Source organism: Microchirus variegatus (assembly GCF_963457635.1).
Source record: "Microchirus variegatus genome assembly, chromosome: 23".
NCBI lineage: Eukaryota > Metazoa > Chordata > Actinopteri > Pleuronectiformes > Soleidae > Microchirus > Microchirus variegatus.
Window position 1 is genome coordinate 9,893,315 of NC_139824.1, and position 17,745 is coordinate 9,911,059.

The window sequence follows — 17,745 nt, forward strand, 5'->3', positions numbered from 1 at the left end:
CTTTAACATAGAATACAGTTTTTGTTGTTGTATTAATACAGATTAGCATATGTAAAGTCATTGGAGGATCACCCTCTGAGCTGGCTTAGCATGTGGTGGAGTGCTAAAATAAAATATTAATCCGTCTATTAACATGGATGTGAAAAAAGCTTGCGATGTGAAACTGATGTCACTGGTGTTTTTGCTCTTTAGCGCATAAAAAGAGCTGCAGCAGCACAGCAGCTACAACAAGGTTGTTTATTTGCAGCAGCACCATAATAGAGCATCCCATTCCTCTGACCTATAATTAAAACTTCTTAAATACCATGGTGCACACAGTGTGTTTACGCCGTGACCACGTACCTGTGGTGTTTATGGGACAGTAATTTAAGGTCGTAGATGTGTTGCCGTTCTCTTTCGGGCTGAAATAGAGACGGGCGTGACAGCGGTAAGATTTGTATGTTCACGTTCCACCCCGGCCATGCCCTCCAGGCTTTGATGCATTCAAACATAATCACGTCAGCCATTACATTTTTATTTATTATATGAAATAAATTGAATTTCTAGGAGACAGGGGTGAGATAATGTAGGAGGTATCTCTGTGATTTTATTTGTATCCTGAAAAATGATGAACTCTCTCTCTCTGATCAGAGCTATTGATTCAAACTTCATGGGATTCTCGCTGTTCACGATCATAAACTTCACAGCTCAATGTCAGTTTTGTCAGTTAGTGAATGCATTTTCTGTGAGGACACTTTTCATCATCTAAAATGTCGATATTAAGGTCTCTTGATTAGAGATAGACCGATATGGTTTGTTCAGTGCCGATACCAGTTATTAGTAGTCAAGGAGGCCGATGACCGATATTTGGAGATATTTTGCAGTAAGTGTAAATATCACCGTCAAAATTTTGAACACTTAACTTAAAGGTGCAATACGTAATAAATCTAAAGCAACTGGCCATAAAATCCTCCTAAAATGTCACAGAGACTCAGGAATAATGTTCATATAACAAACTGAACTCACCAACAACAACAGTACAGACAAAATATTTGCATAAAAAAAAAAATCTTTTGCAGACTGCAAATCATGTTTATGTTTTGAAATCATGTTTTGGCATGTGGCGCCACCTACCGCCGTCTACCAATCATTGCAGTCAGTAGAGTCTCAGCTGCCAAGCAACCACGGGTTGCCAGTTATGTCAGAAAACGAAACCTAAAAGACCTCTGTATTTTGAATTTGAATGTAGTAACCGTTTTTGGCCACATTCTTAAATATGGCATCTTTAATATATATATATATGTATAATTTAGTTATATGCTATTTTGTCTTTCATTTATCTTTGTTTTTGGTTCAAACAAAAACAAAAAGTGCAGGGTCAGCAGCATCTCTTATCTCTTAGCATCTCGCTAAGTGAAATTTTAAATAATAAATAAATTGATCTCTTATCGGCCGTCAGATTTAAAAAAAAAAGGCAGATGCGCTTCAAAATGCAGAATATCGGCGCCAATTATTGGCCCGGCCAATAATCCTTTATCACCTTTAATACCTTTTCATGATCTATCCTCCTGACCAATGAAATAATTCACCCAAACATTTCCACTCTTCATTCTCAACCATCATTCCTCTATCCCTTTATTCTCTCTTTGTATTTGAGCCTCCCTCCCTCCTGATTTTATATTCATAATATTATAATCTTCCATAATTTCTCTAGGAGTTGCCAACCTTTTATTAACCAGTGTCTATTTTTAAACACCTCGAGATCAGGCTCCTGTCCTCATGTTAAAAAGCAAAATAAATGGAGCTTTTTTTTTTTGTCCTGATACCATCTGTCTCACTAATGATGCAAGAAGGAAAGCAGAGACTGGAGCGTTTTCTCTGTTTAATGTAGGTCTGTATACTTTCATGACCATTAAAAAGTCAAAAAGATAGCTAGAAATGAAAGATTATTGATATTGGTGTAATATACTGTATATATTTTTTCATAATGTAAATTTTTTTTTTTTTTGAAGTGCAATATATTGTCATTTTTCATACTGTCAAATTTTTTATACTGTAGTTTTCTCATCAGTGCAATATCCTTATCCTTATTTATTATCCTTATTTAATAGCTCAGCCTTGTTTCCTTACACTATAAATACCATGTGCATACTGTGTATATTCTGCAGACCGGTTGTAATGTACATTCTATTTTTAAACCTATTTTTATAGTCAGTGTTAATATCTTTATATATTGTACTTTATATATTCTATTTCTTTTTGGTAATGCATGTTTATTATTTATTATCCTTATCCTTACTGTCTTGCTGCTGTAACACTGTAAATTTCCCCACTGCGGGACGAATAAAGGACTTCTTATCTTATCTTATCTTATCTTATAACAGAAATGGAAATAAAGCTACCAATTCTATTTTGATGGTGATATTTCAAGGCCGTGGTCATGAAACCTTAACTAATGCATCTGTATTCCAATCAGTCATCAGATATTCAGTCCACATTAGGTATATTCATGATAACCACACTACCATTCACTGTTTTCACACAGCACTTTTATCAATGGAGAGACATTATAGGTGTTGTTGATTCTGCAACTTTTGCTGTATTTTTGCACACAACGAGATCTCCTGCTGCTGGTTGAAAGTGTGTGTGTGTGTGTCATATACACACCCACTATTCCACTGGTCCACGTTAACTGCCGTCCTCTGCGATGTCTCAGCTGAGCTGCATTGGCAGGATGTGACATGTGGCTACCGAGCAGCCTCACTTCCCTCCATTTCCTGCCTCGGTTAAATACCTCGCGTAGTAATTCTAAGCAGATGGGAGAGTGTGTGCTCTGTGTGCAGTGTAGTCACTGTAGAGTCTGTGAAAACCCTTTCTTTTAATAAGTGGGCATGACTTGCCAGGACTCTCCCTGATCCAGCCTCAGCAGACGTCTAATAACAGTCTCAGTGACTTGTGGGGATTTCCAGTGTCCGAGCCCTCGATGAAAAATGGCACGCACGGATGTGATTTGTGATTACGCGGCCGATGTCTTCGCCTACTGCTTTGCTCCTTAATGGCTGCTGAAAAACATTAAGGGAGTCGGGGGTTCCAGGGTTTCATTACTCGTGCTCCATTTCAATTAATAACACGTAAATTGTACACCTGTCATCCGCATTGCCCCAGCAGTTGGAAAACACTGCCGGCGTCTGGGCAGGTAGAAACAGACCTTTTAAAAGAGATGCCACAGTTACCCACGTTTGCCTCAATTAAGATTCTTATTGGAACATTATTGTACTTTCTGAAACTAAGTAAACTTCAGCTTCGTGTTTACACGACACTCTTAGAAATAAGGGTTCCAAAAGGGTTCTTCTACAAGGGCTGAGGTTCTACCTGGAATCATTTGCTTCTGAAATACCCTTTCCTGAAGAAAGGGTTCTTGGTAACACTAATGGTTACAGTGAGAACCATATTGATCCAGAGAACCCTTTAAAACCCCTTTCCTTTTAAAAGGGTTCTTGGTGGAACCCTCCAAAAGGGTTCTCCTATGAGGACCAACCGAAGAACCTTATATGGTTCTACTTAGCACTTTTATTTCTAAGAGTGTAGTGTGTGCATCCTCTCTGTACCTGAAAGGTCATGAATGGACGTTTTCAGTGATGTTAGCATGGATGTATTTCCCGTCTGAAACTGTGCTGAAACACTTGCCTGGATGTTTGTTTTTATTTGGAAACACTCTGGGGTTGGAGACACCACAATACGATATCACGCATAGAGCTGAAACAGTTAATCGATTCATCGATTGCTAAATTAATCGTCAACTATTTTGATAATCGATTAATGGGGTTTGAAGCTTTTTTTCATAATTTAAACAAGATTTCTGATCGTTTTAGCTTCTTAAATGTGAATATTTCCACTGTGATCTGTAAGTTGGAATACATGTTTGTAAATGGTAAATTTATGCATAATATTGTTGAAATTTGACTTATTTTTTGTCAAGAAAGTTCAGGTTGTAACAGAAAACTAATTAAATGTCTAGAATTGCAGGCTTCCTATTTTCTTTAATGGTACAAGGAGATAAAACCAAATATAACAATACAGTCATAAACTGCTGAATATTTCTGCAGAAAAACTCTTTTAAGCACCTGTTCTCATTATAATGTTCATAGTTTAATTGGATGAGTCATTGTTGTTCTCTGTTAAACTGTAAAACTCATCATGTTTCCTTTATATTCCAGGGCCTGAGCGAGGGGAAAGGCTATGAAAGATGAAGTGAAAAACACCAATCGATAGTTGCCGCAATGTGTGGTCATGTGACTGAGCCGGGCTCCCCCACTGCACACGGGCTCTCTCTTCTTAATGACTTTCCTTAGCTGTCCTGTTTTCACCATGAGAGGATCTGTCAGAAGCTCCATTTCTGTGACCTCATACTGGCGCTGCCGTTGTGCCGCGTGAGCGCCCCCTCCTCCTCCGGCAGTTACTGCACGGAATGGCCTCTCTGGACCTGCCATATCGCTGTCCTCGCTGCGGGGAGCACAAGCGCTTCCGAAGCCTGTCGTCCTTACGCGCCCACCTGGAGTACAACCACACGTACGAGACGCTCTACGTCCTCTCCAAGTCCAACAGTGTGTGCGACGCCGCTGCTTTGCTGCCCCTAGTGGCCGAGGGAGCTCTCCTCGCACCTGCCAACAACAACGACCCCTTTGAGCCGCTGCGGCCTTCGGCTTTAAAGGAACGCCGCTTCCCTTGCCGCGAACTTCCTTGTGCGGACGACCTGAGCTTGACCCCGGCTAACTCTAGCACGTCAGCTCGGTATATTCCCAATGTGGAGTTTCCCCTCGGGGAGATTTTTATGAAGAAAGCCATGACATCTGCAGACCCGGGCACCCATGGAAACCCCAGCACGGCTGTAGCTGTGGCTGCTAACGTAGCAGCCAGCGCAGTGGAGGCGGCCTACGAGGAAGGCCTGGCCAGGCTTAAGGCGCGGGCCTTTGAACGTCTGGAGCTGGACGAGAGGCTGGAGAAGTTGTCTGAAGAGGTAATTATGAACATCTCACTTATTAAAAATGAGACATGAGGCTCCTACAATTTTCATTTTATAGACCAGTGTTTCCACAATCCTGGTTCTCGGGGACCCACTGTCCTCCATGTTTTAGATGTTTCCCTGCTCCAACACACCTGATTCAAATAAGTGAGTTGTTGTCAGGCTTTTCCAGAGCTTGATGATGAGCTGACTATTTGAATCCGGTGGGTTGGAACAGGGAAACATCTAAAACATGGAGGACAGTGGGTCCCTGAGGACCTGGATTGGGAAACAATGTTATAGATTATAGATTTCAACCATTTCTGACATTGGTGTTCACCAAGGCTTGTGTCAGTAAGTATATATATATATATATATATATATATGTGTACATGTATATATACATATATATGTGTGTATATACATACGTGTGTGTGTGTGTATATATACATATATGTGTGTGTATATATATATATATATATACATATATGTGTGTATATATATATATATACATATGTGTGTATATGTGTGTATATACATATGTGTGTAAATATGTGTATATGTGTGTATATATGTGTGTATATACATATATACATGGGTATATTATATATGTATATACACACATATATATACACACATATATGTATATATATATATGTGTATATATGTGTGTACATACATACATATATATATGTGTGTATATACATATATATGTGTGTATATATGTATATATATATTATGTATAAAGACATTTAGCATTTAAAGTGGTGACTGCACACCATATTCAAATCATTGCAGGCTAAATATGCAGTTCCACAGTGTTAATGCACAAACATAACTCTCCCACCATTTGTTTTATTTTTATAAACACTTTTGGTGTTTTACATTTATTAGAACAGTGTTAATTTAAGAGTTAAGAGTAAGAGTTGTGATAAAATTGAGTCATGTTTTCTGGAAATAAATTGAAAGATTTGAGGAAAAAACCTTTAAAGCCAGCGATGCCATCATTTCTTGCTTGGACATTAATTGCAGTGCTGCAGAGCAATTTGCTTCGCCTCGTAACTAACGAAGCTGTATTTGCAGCAACAATTCAGTGACACTGGATGAAAAACGTCATGTGTCATCTATATGCTGGAAGTGGAACCCTTGAAATCTATACGCTTGTATCTTCAATAGTCCGTTCCATTAAGTAACTTAATTTATAATGGCCGACTTGCTCAGATATCACCCCAGCACCATAAAACTTTTCAGCTGACAGATTGCTCTGCTCAAACTGGCTGCTGCTGCACGGTTTGCAGACGCTGAAGGAAAATAGCCATCTCCTTTTTTTTCTCTTTAATTTAGACGCAGGAAACAACCGGCATTACTCTTCCCAGTCTCCTCAGTTTGGTTTTGAGAGCGTTTAGCTCTGCAGCAGAGGGGGAATTAATGACCGTGTCCCAGACACACACTGAATCTGATCAGTTAAACGCTTACAGATGGGAATAACGCGTCGCAGACTCAGAGCCCGGCAGCCTCATGACCACGTTTTTTGGTATATAGTCAATAACATTCATCCAAAAATACAAGGCATCAACAATGTCAAAGTGTAAGACAGAAAATGCTTTCATTTGTCCCTGTTATGTTATATTGTGAAGGTCAAACCCTCATTAGCATATCTTGTTTTACATAACACGGTCGCATCGAGAAGCTCAATGTGCTCCGCGTCTTGTAGGTGGAGCAGAAAATAGCAGCGCGTGTAGGCCGTCTTCAGTCGGAGCTGGAGAGGAAGAGCTCCGAGCTGGAGCGGGCCAAGCAGGAGAGCGAGCGGCTGAGCCAGGAGAAGCAGGACCTGGAGGACAAGGCCTCTGAGCTCTCCAGACAGGTGGACGTCTCTGTGGAAATGCTCGCCAACCTCAAACAGGATCTGGTGAACAAGGAGGCGGAGCTCAACCACAAACAGCAGTAAGTGCATTTTATTGACTATAATGTGTCCCTGCGATGGACGAGTGATCTGTCTAGGGTGTTCCTCCACCTTTACCCCTATGTCAGCTGAGTTTGGCACAGTGCCCCCCGTGACCCTCCTGTGGAGGATAAAGCATTGGAAGATGGATAGATAATGATGGATAGATGTCACATGCACATTACATGATGCATCTTCACAGGTTTAATTAGCATGTAAGGTGTGTGTGCAAGTGTGTGCGAATGAGTGAGAGAACAAACACAAAAGATTGATTTTTTGTTTATTATCTATTTCTTAAAGTCACACAAAGGATATGTATATGTGTATATATGTATTTGTGTATATATATATGTATGTATATATATGTGTATGTGTATATGTGTATGTATATTTGTATATTTATACATATATATACACATACATACATACATATATACATACATATACATATGTATATATGTGTATATATATGTATATACATATATATAAGTATATATATATATATATATGTATGTATAAATACGTGTATATATATATATATATATATACATATACATATGTGTGTATATGTATGTATGTATATGTATATTATGTATATGTATATGTAATATACATATACATATACATATACATATACATATTATGTATATGTATGTATATATACATGTATGTATGTGCATATGTATATGTATGTGTATAAATATATATATGTATACATATATATATATATATATATGTATATATGTTTATATATACATATATATGTATATATGTTTATATATACATATATATATATATACTAAAATTAGCTATGGAGGACCACAGGTCCTACCTGTGATGCTTTTATTAAGCCCATTTAAAACGGATACAAACACTTTTCTCCCTCACCTCCACCGCTCCGTTAATAGCATAATCCTTATGATACCCAGCAGCCAGATGTGTTCTGCATCTGTCTCCCTCCGGGGACGACGAGCTGCTCGTGCAGCTGGGCATCGGTTGCCTCGTTCTTCATCTGCGTTGGCCCCGACACACTCGCTCAGACCGGTCTCACCGTAAAGCTGCCGCGCTGCTCGGTGAATTAGTGAAAAGTACAGCTGTAAATGGAAGGACATAAATCTCGCCGTGGTGATGTAAAGTTAATGGAGACTGTGAGTCTGTTGAGCGTGGCTCGCAGGTCTTCCACAGCATGACCCACATTTTTTATACAGTGTTTCAGTGGCATTTTATGCATAAAATGTTTTCCATTTAGTCCATTTATTATCCGGCATTATTTGCTCACACAGTGCTGATTAAGCCTGTCAGCTCCACATGACACTGTCTGTGTTTCTCAGTGTAGCTGTCTTTTTTCGTCTCTGGGCATGCGGCGATATTCCTGCGCTGCACACAGGAAGTGATTTGTTTTATGTCTGTCTATGACAGATGGCAAACAATTAGAATTTGTCTCAAAAAGTGTCCTCAAAAAGCGAATTCTACTGCTCGAAAAACCCAGTTGATTTAGTAGTTTGAAGACTAAATGCTTCGTACACACAGTATGCAGTCAGGTATGATAGTATTGCTTGACAGAGTCCGTTTTCAGATGAAGGTCGAAGATAATAAGGCAGACGAACATCATGCATTGCAGTACATTTCACAGCATCTTAAATCCTGCTGTATTTTCTTTCTCATATTGAAGTCCTGTGCTATCTGTGCTGTGTTTCTATCAGAGAGAAAGGTGAGTGTCATCTTTCTGCTCTCCTCTCGTTTTTTTTATTTTTTATTGCTTCTCCTCGCTCTCCTTATCAGGTCTGAATGTCAACAGTAGGTCAAAGACCGAAAGGCTTGTTCCCAGACTCTTTAATCTTTCATCGCAGACATACAGTACCAGTGACTAAAGGCACTCACAGGTTATACATGCACATTTAATCCCTAATATGTGTATTAACACAAAAACTAATGTAATGTCATTTTTGATATACATCTCTCCATGACTTCATGGGCTGCCATAGCCAAAAACACCAGGGCTGGAATAGGGGGGATTATGTATTTGTCACAATCCAACTGCATCATAATACTTCCAAGTGCCAATCTCATTTTCTTTTTCCTAGTTGAGATAATAACGTATAATAACCATATTTTACATTTTCAAAATAACGTCACTTAGTCTGACTTGTATGTGAATATTACAGCTGATATTACAACTGGTCATTTCATGGAAGTCAGGAAAACAAGCAGTGCATTTTAAAGGGGACATATTATGCAAAAATCAACTTTTTAATCATTTTAACTCTTATATTTGGGTCTCTGGAGGCCCTATGAGAAGGCAAAGTGTGGAAGTCACGTTTTTGTGGTCCGCCTCAGCAGAAGTTCTGGAGATAAAACACGCAATGTTGACTTCCGCACGCAATTTGACGTCACATTGTGCAAATTCCTGGAATTGTTGTCTCGCAGAGCTCCGCTTTGTCCCTAAAAACGCGACATTGATGGCGAGGGCAAAAGTATCCCGAAGAGCGGAAGTCTGTGAAGTGTTCTATTCTTGGCTGCACAGTGCAGCACAGAGTTCTACACAAACTTCCAGCCTCAGAGGATTTACATGTCCATTGGATACATTTTATATCTTCTGCCTAAATTCGACAAAGTATCACTTTTCCAAATGCTAACTCCTATTAGCTGCCGGAGCCTCAGTGATGCTGACGTAGTTTCCTGTGTCTCATTTGCATTTAAAGAAACAGGGCTGTTTTGGCAGGGTGATTGAACTGCTGTGGTGCTTCATCCTTATGGTATTTTGACCAAAGCATATCACAGACATGTTCATTAGGACACCAGGGAACTAGGCTAACTTGGAGAAATAGGATATAATATGAGTCCTTTAACAATTGTACTTCAGTTTCCAATGGTTTAAAACTGAGTTTCCCGTAATGTAATAACAAAATAATGTTTTAATGGTAAGTTTGTTAAAGGAACCTGGGATCCCAGTTTCTTGTTACAGTGGGTGTTTTATTTTCAGTCTTGGCCCACCTCACGAAAAGGTTTACCACACAAATCTAATTTCCACTGGTTAGATTCAAAGTAATCGTCATGCTCCGCTGTTTCTGCTTGTTCACGGCGACCTGTCAGCATCGATGTTGATCACGTTAAAACCTTTTGCTTGTGACTCGCCTTCTTTGCAGCTTTACCAGTCTCGCCCCTGACTTTTTTTTTTCCCTCCCCCCCTCCATCCCTGTTTCTCAGAGGAGAATCTGGCAGTCAAACAGTCGTCTCATTCAGAGTCGAGACGGAAAAAGAGTATCACACTCTGAATGTTCAGCAGCGTTGATGACTAAACAGTTGTTAACAAGGCACAGAGCAGCTTATTGGCTTAACCATGTCAGCCTAACAACCTTATACACTCTGTGTTTTTTTTCTACACTTACTATGGAGAGTTTTTAAAACTCTGTGTCCTTTCATCGAGATATTATGCATCAATCCTGTCAATGTTAAAGCATAAAGAGGAAGCTCATGCTGCCTTCAGTGTCCTGCATGAGAATGTGACACAGACCTGATTATTTATTCTGTGTGAATGATTTTGAAAATAGACCTGAAATATCTGGTTAAAGTGTCACATAATTTGTCATATATTGAGATTTCATCTGTCATATAATCATTTTATGACAACCTTCAGTTCAGTGTTCACTGTCACGCACTACTTCATTAATCATGATTAACGTGTTTACACTGACAGTTAAAAAAAAACAAAAAAAAAAACTTAAAGGTTAGGAAGTGATTCAAGTACTGAAACATTTGACTCACTCACAGACTTAAATTAATGCCAACTCACCTGTCCTCATTGTTCACCTGTCCTCGTCATTCGTTCACCTGCCCTCGTCGCTCACCTGTACTCATCGTTCACCTGTCCTTGTCGTTCCCCTGTCCTCATCATTCACCTGTCCTCGTCGTTCACCTGTACTCGTCGTTCAACTGTCCTTGTCGTTCCCCTGTCCTCATCATTCACCTGTCCTCGTCGTTCACCCGTCTTCTTCGTTCACCTGTACTCGTCGTTCAACTGTCCTTGTCGTTCCCCTGTCCTCATCATTCACCTGTCCTCATCGTTCACCTGTCTTCTTCGTTCACCTGTCTTCATCGTTCACCTGTCCCCATCGTTCACCTGTCCTCTTCATCATTCACCTGTCCTCGTTGTTCACCTGTCCTCGTTGTTCACCTGTCCTCTTCGTTCACCTGTCTTCATCGTTCACCTGTCCCCATCATTCACCTGTCTTCTTCATCATTCCACTGTCCTCGTCGTTCACCTGTCCTCTTCATTCACCTGTCTTCTTCGTTCACCTGTCTTCATCGTTCACCTGTCCCCATCATTCACCTGTCCTCGTCGTTCACCTGTCCTCGTCGTTCACATGTCCTCGTCGTTCATTCACATGTCCTCGTCATTCACATGTCCTCATCATTCATTCACCTGTCCTCATCATTCATTCACCTGTCCTCATCATTCATTCATCTGTCCTCGTCGTTCATCAGTCCCACCTGTCCTCATCATTCATTCACCTGTCCTCATCATTCATTCACATGTCCTCGTTGTTCACCTGTCCTCGTATCTCACCTGTCCTCAGTAACACAAGTAAATGTAATTCATTACTTTCCACCTCTGATTTTTACTTGGTATAAAACAGTCAAAAGTGGAATAAATAAACTGCAACTTTTTCAAATTGCGTCGTTTCAAAATTCTATTTCGATTTGAAAACGATAGTCTGTTCAGCCCCGTTCTGAAATACATTGAGCAGTTGTTTGGTTCAATCCAGTCTGCGTTATGATCTCAAAGTGCCGTTTAATGCACTCCATAATAAACACACACACACATGCTTCTACTCTAAGAGTCACTGACACAGCGTAATGATAAATATCACACTCCACTGGTCTCTGAAGCATGTGCTGTTAAGTGCTTTAACAGCAGCTGGAATAAAACAAGAGCAGCTGTAATCAGCAGAACCTGGAGCCTGAGGAGAAAATGATCGTCTGATGACGAGTTTTATTTGGTTGTTACAAAATGACTCCCGATTGCTCACGGGCTAATTTCTTATGATTGTTACAGTGGATCACTCTGAAGAGCTATTTGCTATTTACGCTGATCTAGTCTGTAGAATTCAATTCATACGTGGCCAACTGAGATGATGGTTATCGTCACAGAGTGCTCCTGCAGGAGGACGCAAACACCAGTGTCCTTCAAATACTTCATTATTTATATTCACAAGGGGAAATGTTTATGAGAGGCGCTGATACAGTATCATTAGACTTAATGTCACAATCTAATTCTAAAATAACCACAGGTTCAAATTAACCAAAAATCTAAGATTGTAATTTATATTTTCTTCTCTTATATCACTTATGTAAACTGAATGTTATTGTGTCTGGTCTGTTTTGAAGAAATCACCCATGGCTTTGGGAAATGTCTTTTTGAGACCAAAGAATCAAATCTGATTAATAGATCATGTATTATAATGAAGTTTGAGTTTCTTCCAGTAACAATTATTGCGTTATCAGGCTCTGCAAGCGGTCTGAAACTGCGATGGGGAGTTGTGACGAAGCTATTTTTAAACACTGTTAAAACAATGTTTTGATAATGAGTAGCAGTGCATCCACCGTTCCAGAGGGGGGAGCTGCGCTTCTGAGAGCTGACGTGCTTATTACGTCACTTCCAGCTACCTGGCCAATCACAACACAAGTTGGGAAAGCTCTCGTTGGCTGGGCAATCACAATGCAGTCAAGTCTTCTGGGGGTGAGATTTTTAGATTTTGGTCTGAAACAGCTTGGCTGACGAGAGCTTCAGTGAGGAGAGATTTTGATTTCTTCGTTTGCAGCAACTAGGAGGTTTTTGACCATAAAAACAAGTTAATGTATGTAAGTAGACCTTCATAACTCCACTCTATGGAGCTTTAAGTGACTTCTAACAAACTCTATTTATTTGTGGATGGGTCGTCTGGTTTTTTTTAGACAACATGAAATTTTCTTTACCTTTTGTTAACCAGTTCCTCAGAACTGATGTCAGGCGGTGACGTTCCTTATCAGCTGTTGTTGCCTAGGCGTGATCTTCCTGTCTGATTCGATGTCGCCCACGACCAGGTTTACTTATCTCCACTGCCTCCGTGATCCACCATGTCATTTGCAGTGGTTGACTTTTAAGTTTTCCTGGTTTGCTTTTCCTTTTTCGCATTCGTTCTGCCGTTCTTTTTTTTGCGTGTATGGGAGCGTCTTTCACCGATGTAAACTTTATTGCAAGAGCGGCAAGGGATTTCATAGACTGGAGCGTTGATGTGCTATTTTCTCATGTTCATGGATGGGTCATGTCATGTTTAATACCCATTGGTATCACGGCAGATATTGATTCAGAATATTGGACAACTGCATTTCTGATTGCAGATTCTCTCACTGCATTGAAAAGGGAAGAGGGTTTTTTGACAAACGGGCAGAAAACGATTTGATTTATTCCCACAAATAACTATGATAAAGTGTAAGTGTGAGTATACCCCGTGTAGCATAAGAAAACCGAAGGCTCTGAAAACAAACTCGCTCTTCGCCGAGCAGCAATCTTGAATGCAAAGTGAAGCTGTCAGGGCTGAGGGAAAGAGAAAAAAGGGCCTCGTTAACATCAGTGTCTGACAGACGAGAGCACACGGAGTTAGAATGGCAAGACTTGTGAAGACTTTCCAAGAAATCAGAGCGAGAACGTGATCGGCTCGGGATGAGATTGTAGAAAGATTAGGATCTGCCGTGAAGATGGACGTGACCAAGGGTTTTTGGCTGTAGGAGAGTTCATGTGCAGAGTTTCTCAAATAAAAGTCAAAATACACTGATAAAACACACATTTGCTGCAGTTAGATGATGTTATGGCTGTAATGTTCATTTGAATGAAGCAAGTTTATAGAGGATTATGCTCAAACACACAGAAAATCGTAGGGATGGGAATCGTTATCGGTCAGTATCAGTCCGATATCCGACACAGTGATATCGGACTGATACTGACCGATATCGATTCCCATCCCTACTATTTACTGTGTGTTTGAGCATAATCCTCTAGTAACTTGCTTTATTCGAAAATGAGAAATGTAAAATCTGATATGATCCAAAAATCCTATATATCGCATGCTTCACTATGACTACTAAAAATGTAGATTTAAAAAAAATCAGTAAAAACATTTTGGCCGAGTCATTTTTGGGCCTATTTCTACTTTTTGGGATAAATAATCTAAAATGACTATCAGACTAATATCAGTATCGAGTTTATGATATCGGTATCAGTATCGGACAAAAACAACGTGGTATGGTCCCATCTCTCGTAAATAGTCCGATACATTCAGACGCTAAGCCTAAGTAACGCATTCAAATGTGCCTTATTTTTTTTACAGTTATTCTATAGTTGACCTCTTTATTTAACTGTTAATACAATGTTATTTAAATACGGGCTCTGTCTGTTGTGTAATTCAGATTATGGTGTAATGCTGATCCTGTGGATGTTCGTACACAGTTGTAGGAGGATAATGACGGACAGTGGGCTGTTTATCTCCATCATTAGATGAAAGAAACTGACATGTTTGTCCTTGAGGCTGGATGAAACCGTTTGCTCGGGCAGAAAACGGTAAACAGGATGGATGATGCTGACAGTCTTTCAAAGAACATGTCTCGCTTTATATACGTATATTTATATATGTTTTTTTCGACATATATTAATGGAAAAAAGTTTGTACGAAATAAATCTGCAACAAGTGTGAGCATTGATGAGCTTAATCCCAAACTATTTGCGTTTTTCTATTCATAAACTCAACATCTCAGCAGTTTGAAATACTGATATGACATAAAATAAACAAAGTGGAGGATATACTTCAGATTTTAAGTAGCTCACGGATAGGATAAGTGATACTAAAAATAACAGTGAGCAGCATCTCTACTCTACGCATATTTGATATGAAAATTGCAAAATCATCACTTGCATTATTGCAGACAAAGATTTAAGCACAGATTCTGGAGCCTAACCTGAGTGCAGCTGACATTTTCCTGGCATAATGAACCAGTTTTTGTCTCTCATGCATTTTGAAATGCTTGTCATTTTTGTCCTGTCACTGTCTGATACGGAAGAGGATTAGGGCCACATGGGAAAATATATTTGAGTTTAAAGTCAATTTAAAGTTAAAGTCAAAAAATATTTGACAATAAAGTCAGAATTGTGAGTTTAAAGTCAGAATTCGTGGAGAAAAAGTCAGAATTCGGAGTTTGATGTCAGAAAATCTGAGAATAAAGTCAGAATTCTGATTTTAAAGTCCAAATTCTCAGTTTAAAATCAGAATTCTGAGAATAAAGTCAGAATTCTCATTTTTAAATTCAGATTTCTTAGTTTTAAAGTCACAATTCTCAGAATATAGTCAGAATTCTCAGAATAAAGTCAGAATTCTGAGTTTAGAGTCAGAATTCTCAGAATAAAGTCAGAATTCTGAGTTTAGAGTCAGAATTCTGAGTTTAAAGTCCGAATTCTAAAATTTAAGTCGGGATTTTGAGTTTTTAAGTTGGGATTTTGAGTTTTTAAGTTAGGATTCTCAGAATAAAGTCAGAATTCTGAGTTTAGAATTCTCAGAATAAAGTCAGAATTCTGGGTTTAAAGTCAGAACTAATCCTCTTCCATAGTCTGACACTCGCATCAAGTCAAACATTTTCAGGGGGTTGATTTTGAGCCATAATAAAATATTTTCTTTCCCCCTGATCGATTTGTGCCAAGACCTGGATTAGTGTGGTGTGATGGCGGGAAACCAGTCATGCACACTTTATTCCCGCGGGCTCTGAAAACAGCACATTCCTCTGCGTCTCTTTCATCATCCCTTCCCTCTCTCACCCTTTCATCCCCGGCCATCTCACGTCTCCACTCATGTCGTCGTACAGCTTCTTGCGCTGCCTTTCTTGCGGTGTGTTACGTGTGTGTGTGTGTGTGTGTGTGTGTGTGTGTGTGTGTGTGTGTGTGTGTGTGTGTGTGTGTGTGTAATGTATCCAGTTGTGTGACATTGTGACATGACAACACAATGTGCTGAACAAAAAAAAAAACACTGCGGGATCCAGGTGTCAAAACAGAGAGATGCACTTGAGAGACACATGAGCAGCTGTGCCTTTTGTTCAACTGGAAAAGCTTGTATTCATATCACACCATTGTTTTTCTTATACTGGCATTTCAGAATATTAATCAGGATTGTTTTTTTTAATCAATGGCCAGAAAGGACGACAAATGTGAATTCAAACAGAATCTTTCAGAACATCATACCCTACTGATCGTTTCTACTACTGATGGATGCATACAGCTCTCTCTCTGTTACGCTGTTAAGTAGAAGTGTTGTGAGACATGGTGTGTAGCACATAATTAAACATTTATTCAGGTTTTCAAAGCCAATTTTTTAATTCTGACTTTAAAGTCAGAATTCTGAGAATAAAGTCAGAAGTTCCCAGTTTAAAGTCAGAATTCTTCGTTTTAAAGTCAGAAATTTCGAGTGTATAATCAGACATTCTGAGTTTAAAGTCAGAATTCTGAGTTTTAAGTCAGAAATTCTGAGATTTAAAGTCAGACTTACTGAGTTTAATGTCAGAAATTCTGAGTTTTAAGTCAGAAATTCCAAATTTAGAGTCAGAATTATGAGTTTTAAGTCCGAAATTCTGAGTTTAAAGTCAGAATTCTGAGTTTTAAAGTCAGAATTTTTTGTTTTTAAGTCAGAATTCTTCGTTTTAAAGTCAGAATTCTTTGTTTTTAAATCTGAAATTTTGAGTTTAATGTCAGAAATTCTGAGATTAAAGTCAGAAATTCTGAGTTCAAAGTTAGAATTCTGAGTTCTCAGAACTCTAACTTTGAACTCAGAATTCTGACTTTATTCTCAGAATTCTGAGTTCAAAGTTAGAATTCTGAGAATAAAGTCAGAATTCTGACTTTAAAATCAGATTGCATTTTTTATTCCTGTGTGGCATTTTCATATGTTTAATTTAAAAAAGCTCCCAGGACTAACTGACGTTTTATTGAGCCTCTATACTTCAAACTCTAGATTTTCTATACAATAATGTAGCTTAATAAGAATAGAGGCAATCATATTGAAGTGTTTCTTTTGTGTGGGGGGGGGGGGGGTTAGATCATCGGTGTAGCGACATATACTGTTATTACAAAAAAAAGAAGTGTGGCTTGCTCTTGCTTCATTTTGCCTCGTGTCTGTGTTTATAAGTGTGATGCATTAGTGTTCAGTGCTTGTTAAGTGCTGTGGTTGAGCCCAGCCCACTTTACTCTCCTCACTTTACACACTCAAAGCAGCATGGGCTGCAATTACCTACAGAAAGAGAAGAGAGCACCCATGATGATTAATTTTGCTACATTGACTTGCATTATATTATATTTATTTTGCAAAAAATAAATTATTGAGTGGAAGTTCCGTTAATAAAGCAGTGTTTATACGTATCTTTGTAGATTTGTATGTGATTACATGGAAATCCTGGTCATTATTGCTCACCATATTCAACAAAATGACTTGCACTGATAGTAGGATTGAAAGTAGTAGAAACAGGAAATATAAACCTATAGAGGAATAAATTAATCAACTTAAAGCAAAGATCTGTAATATTCGGTCAAACCTTGTCATAAACTGCATCATGACTTATGTCACATCTACTCTCACTGTTCAAACTGCATTACATTCTGTTTGTATAGTACATGTGGCATATTCAAGATTATAAGATTATATACTGAATGAACGGAACTGGAAGACAGAGCAATCTAATGGAAGGCAGTTGTAAAGGCTGCAAACCTCCATCATCATCATCATTTTAGCAAGCAAATAAGTATTTCTCA

At 38.9% G+C, this 17,745-nt stretch overlaps 1 protein-coding gene across 1 annotated transcript in view; it reads left to right on the forward strand.

The window, feature by feature from the left end:
• Window positions 1-4,447: 4,447 nt before the first annotated feature.
• Window positions 4,448-17,745, forward strand: part of fbxo41 (F-box protein 41) — a gene marked incomplete at both ends in the record, with an annotated part of 34,219 nt that continues 20,921 nt past the window's right edge. Inside the window, 2 exons of the mRNA XM_083909755.1 lie at window positions 4,448-4,996; window positions 6,696-6,925. Coding sequence (XP_083765881.1) covers window positions 4,448-4,996; window positions 6,696-6,925 — 779 coding nt within the window. The remainder of the gene's footprint in view (window positions 4,997-6,695; window positions 6,926-17,745) is intronic.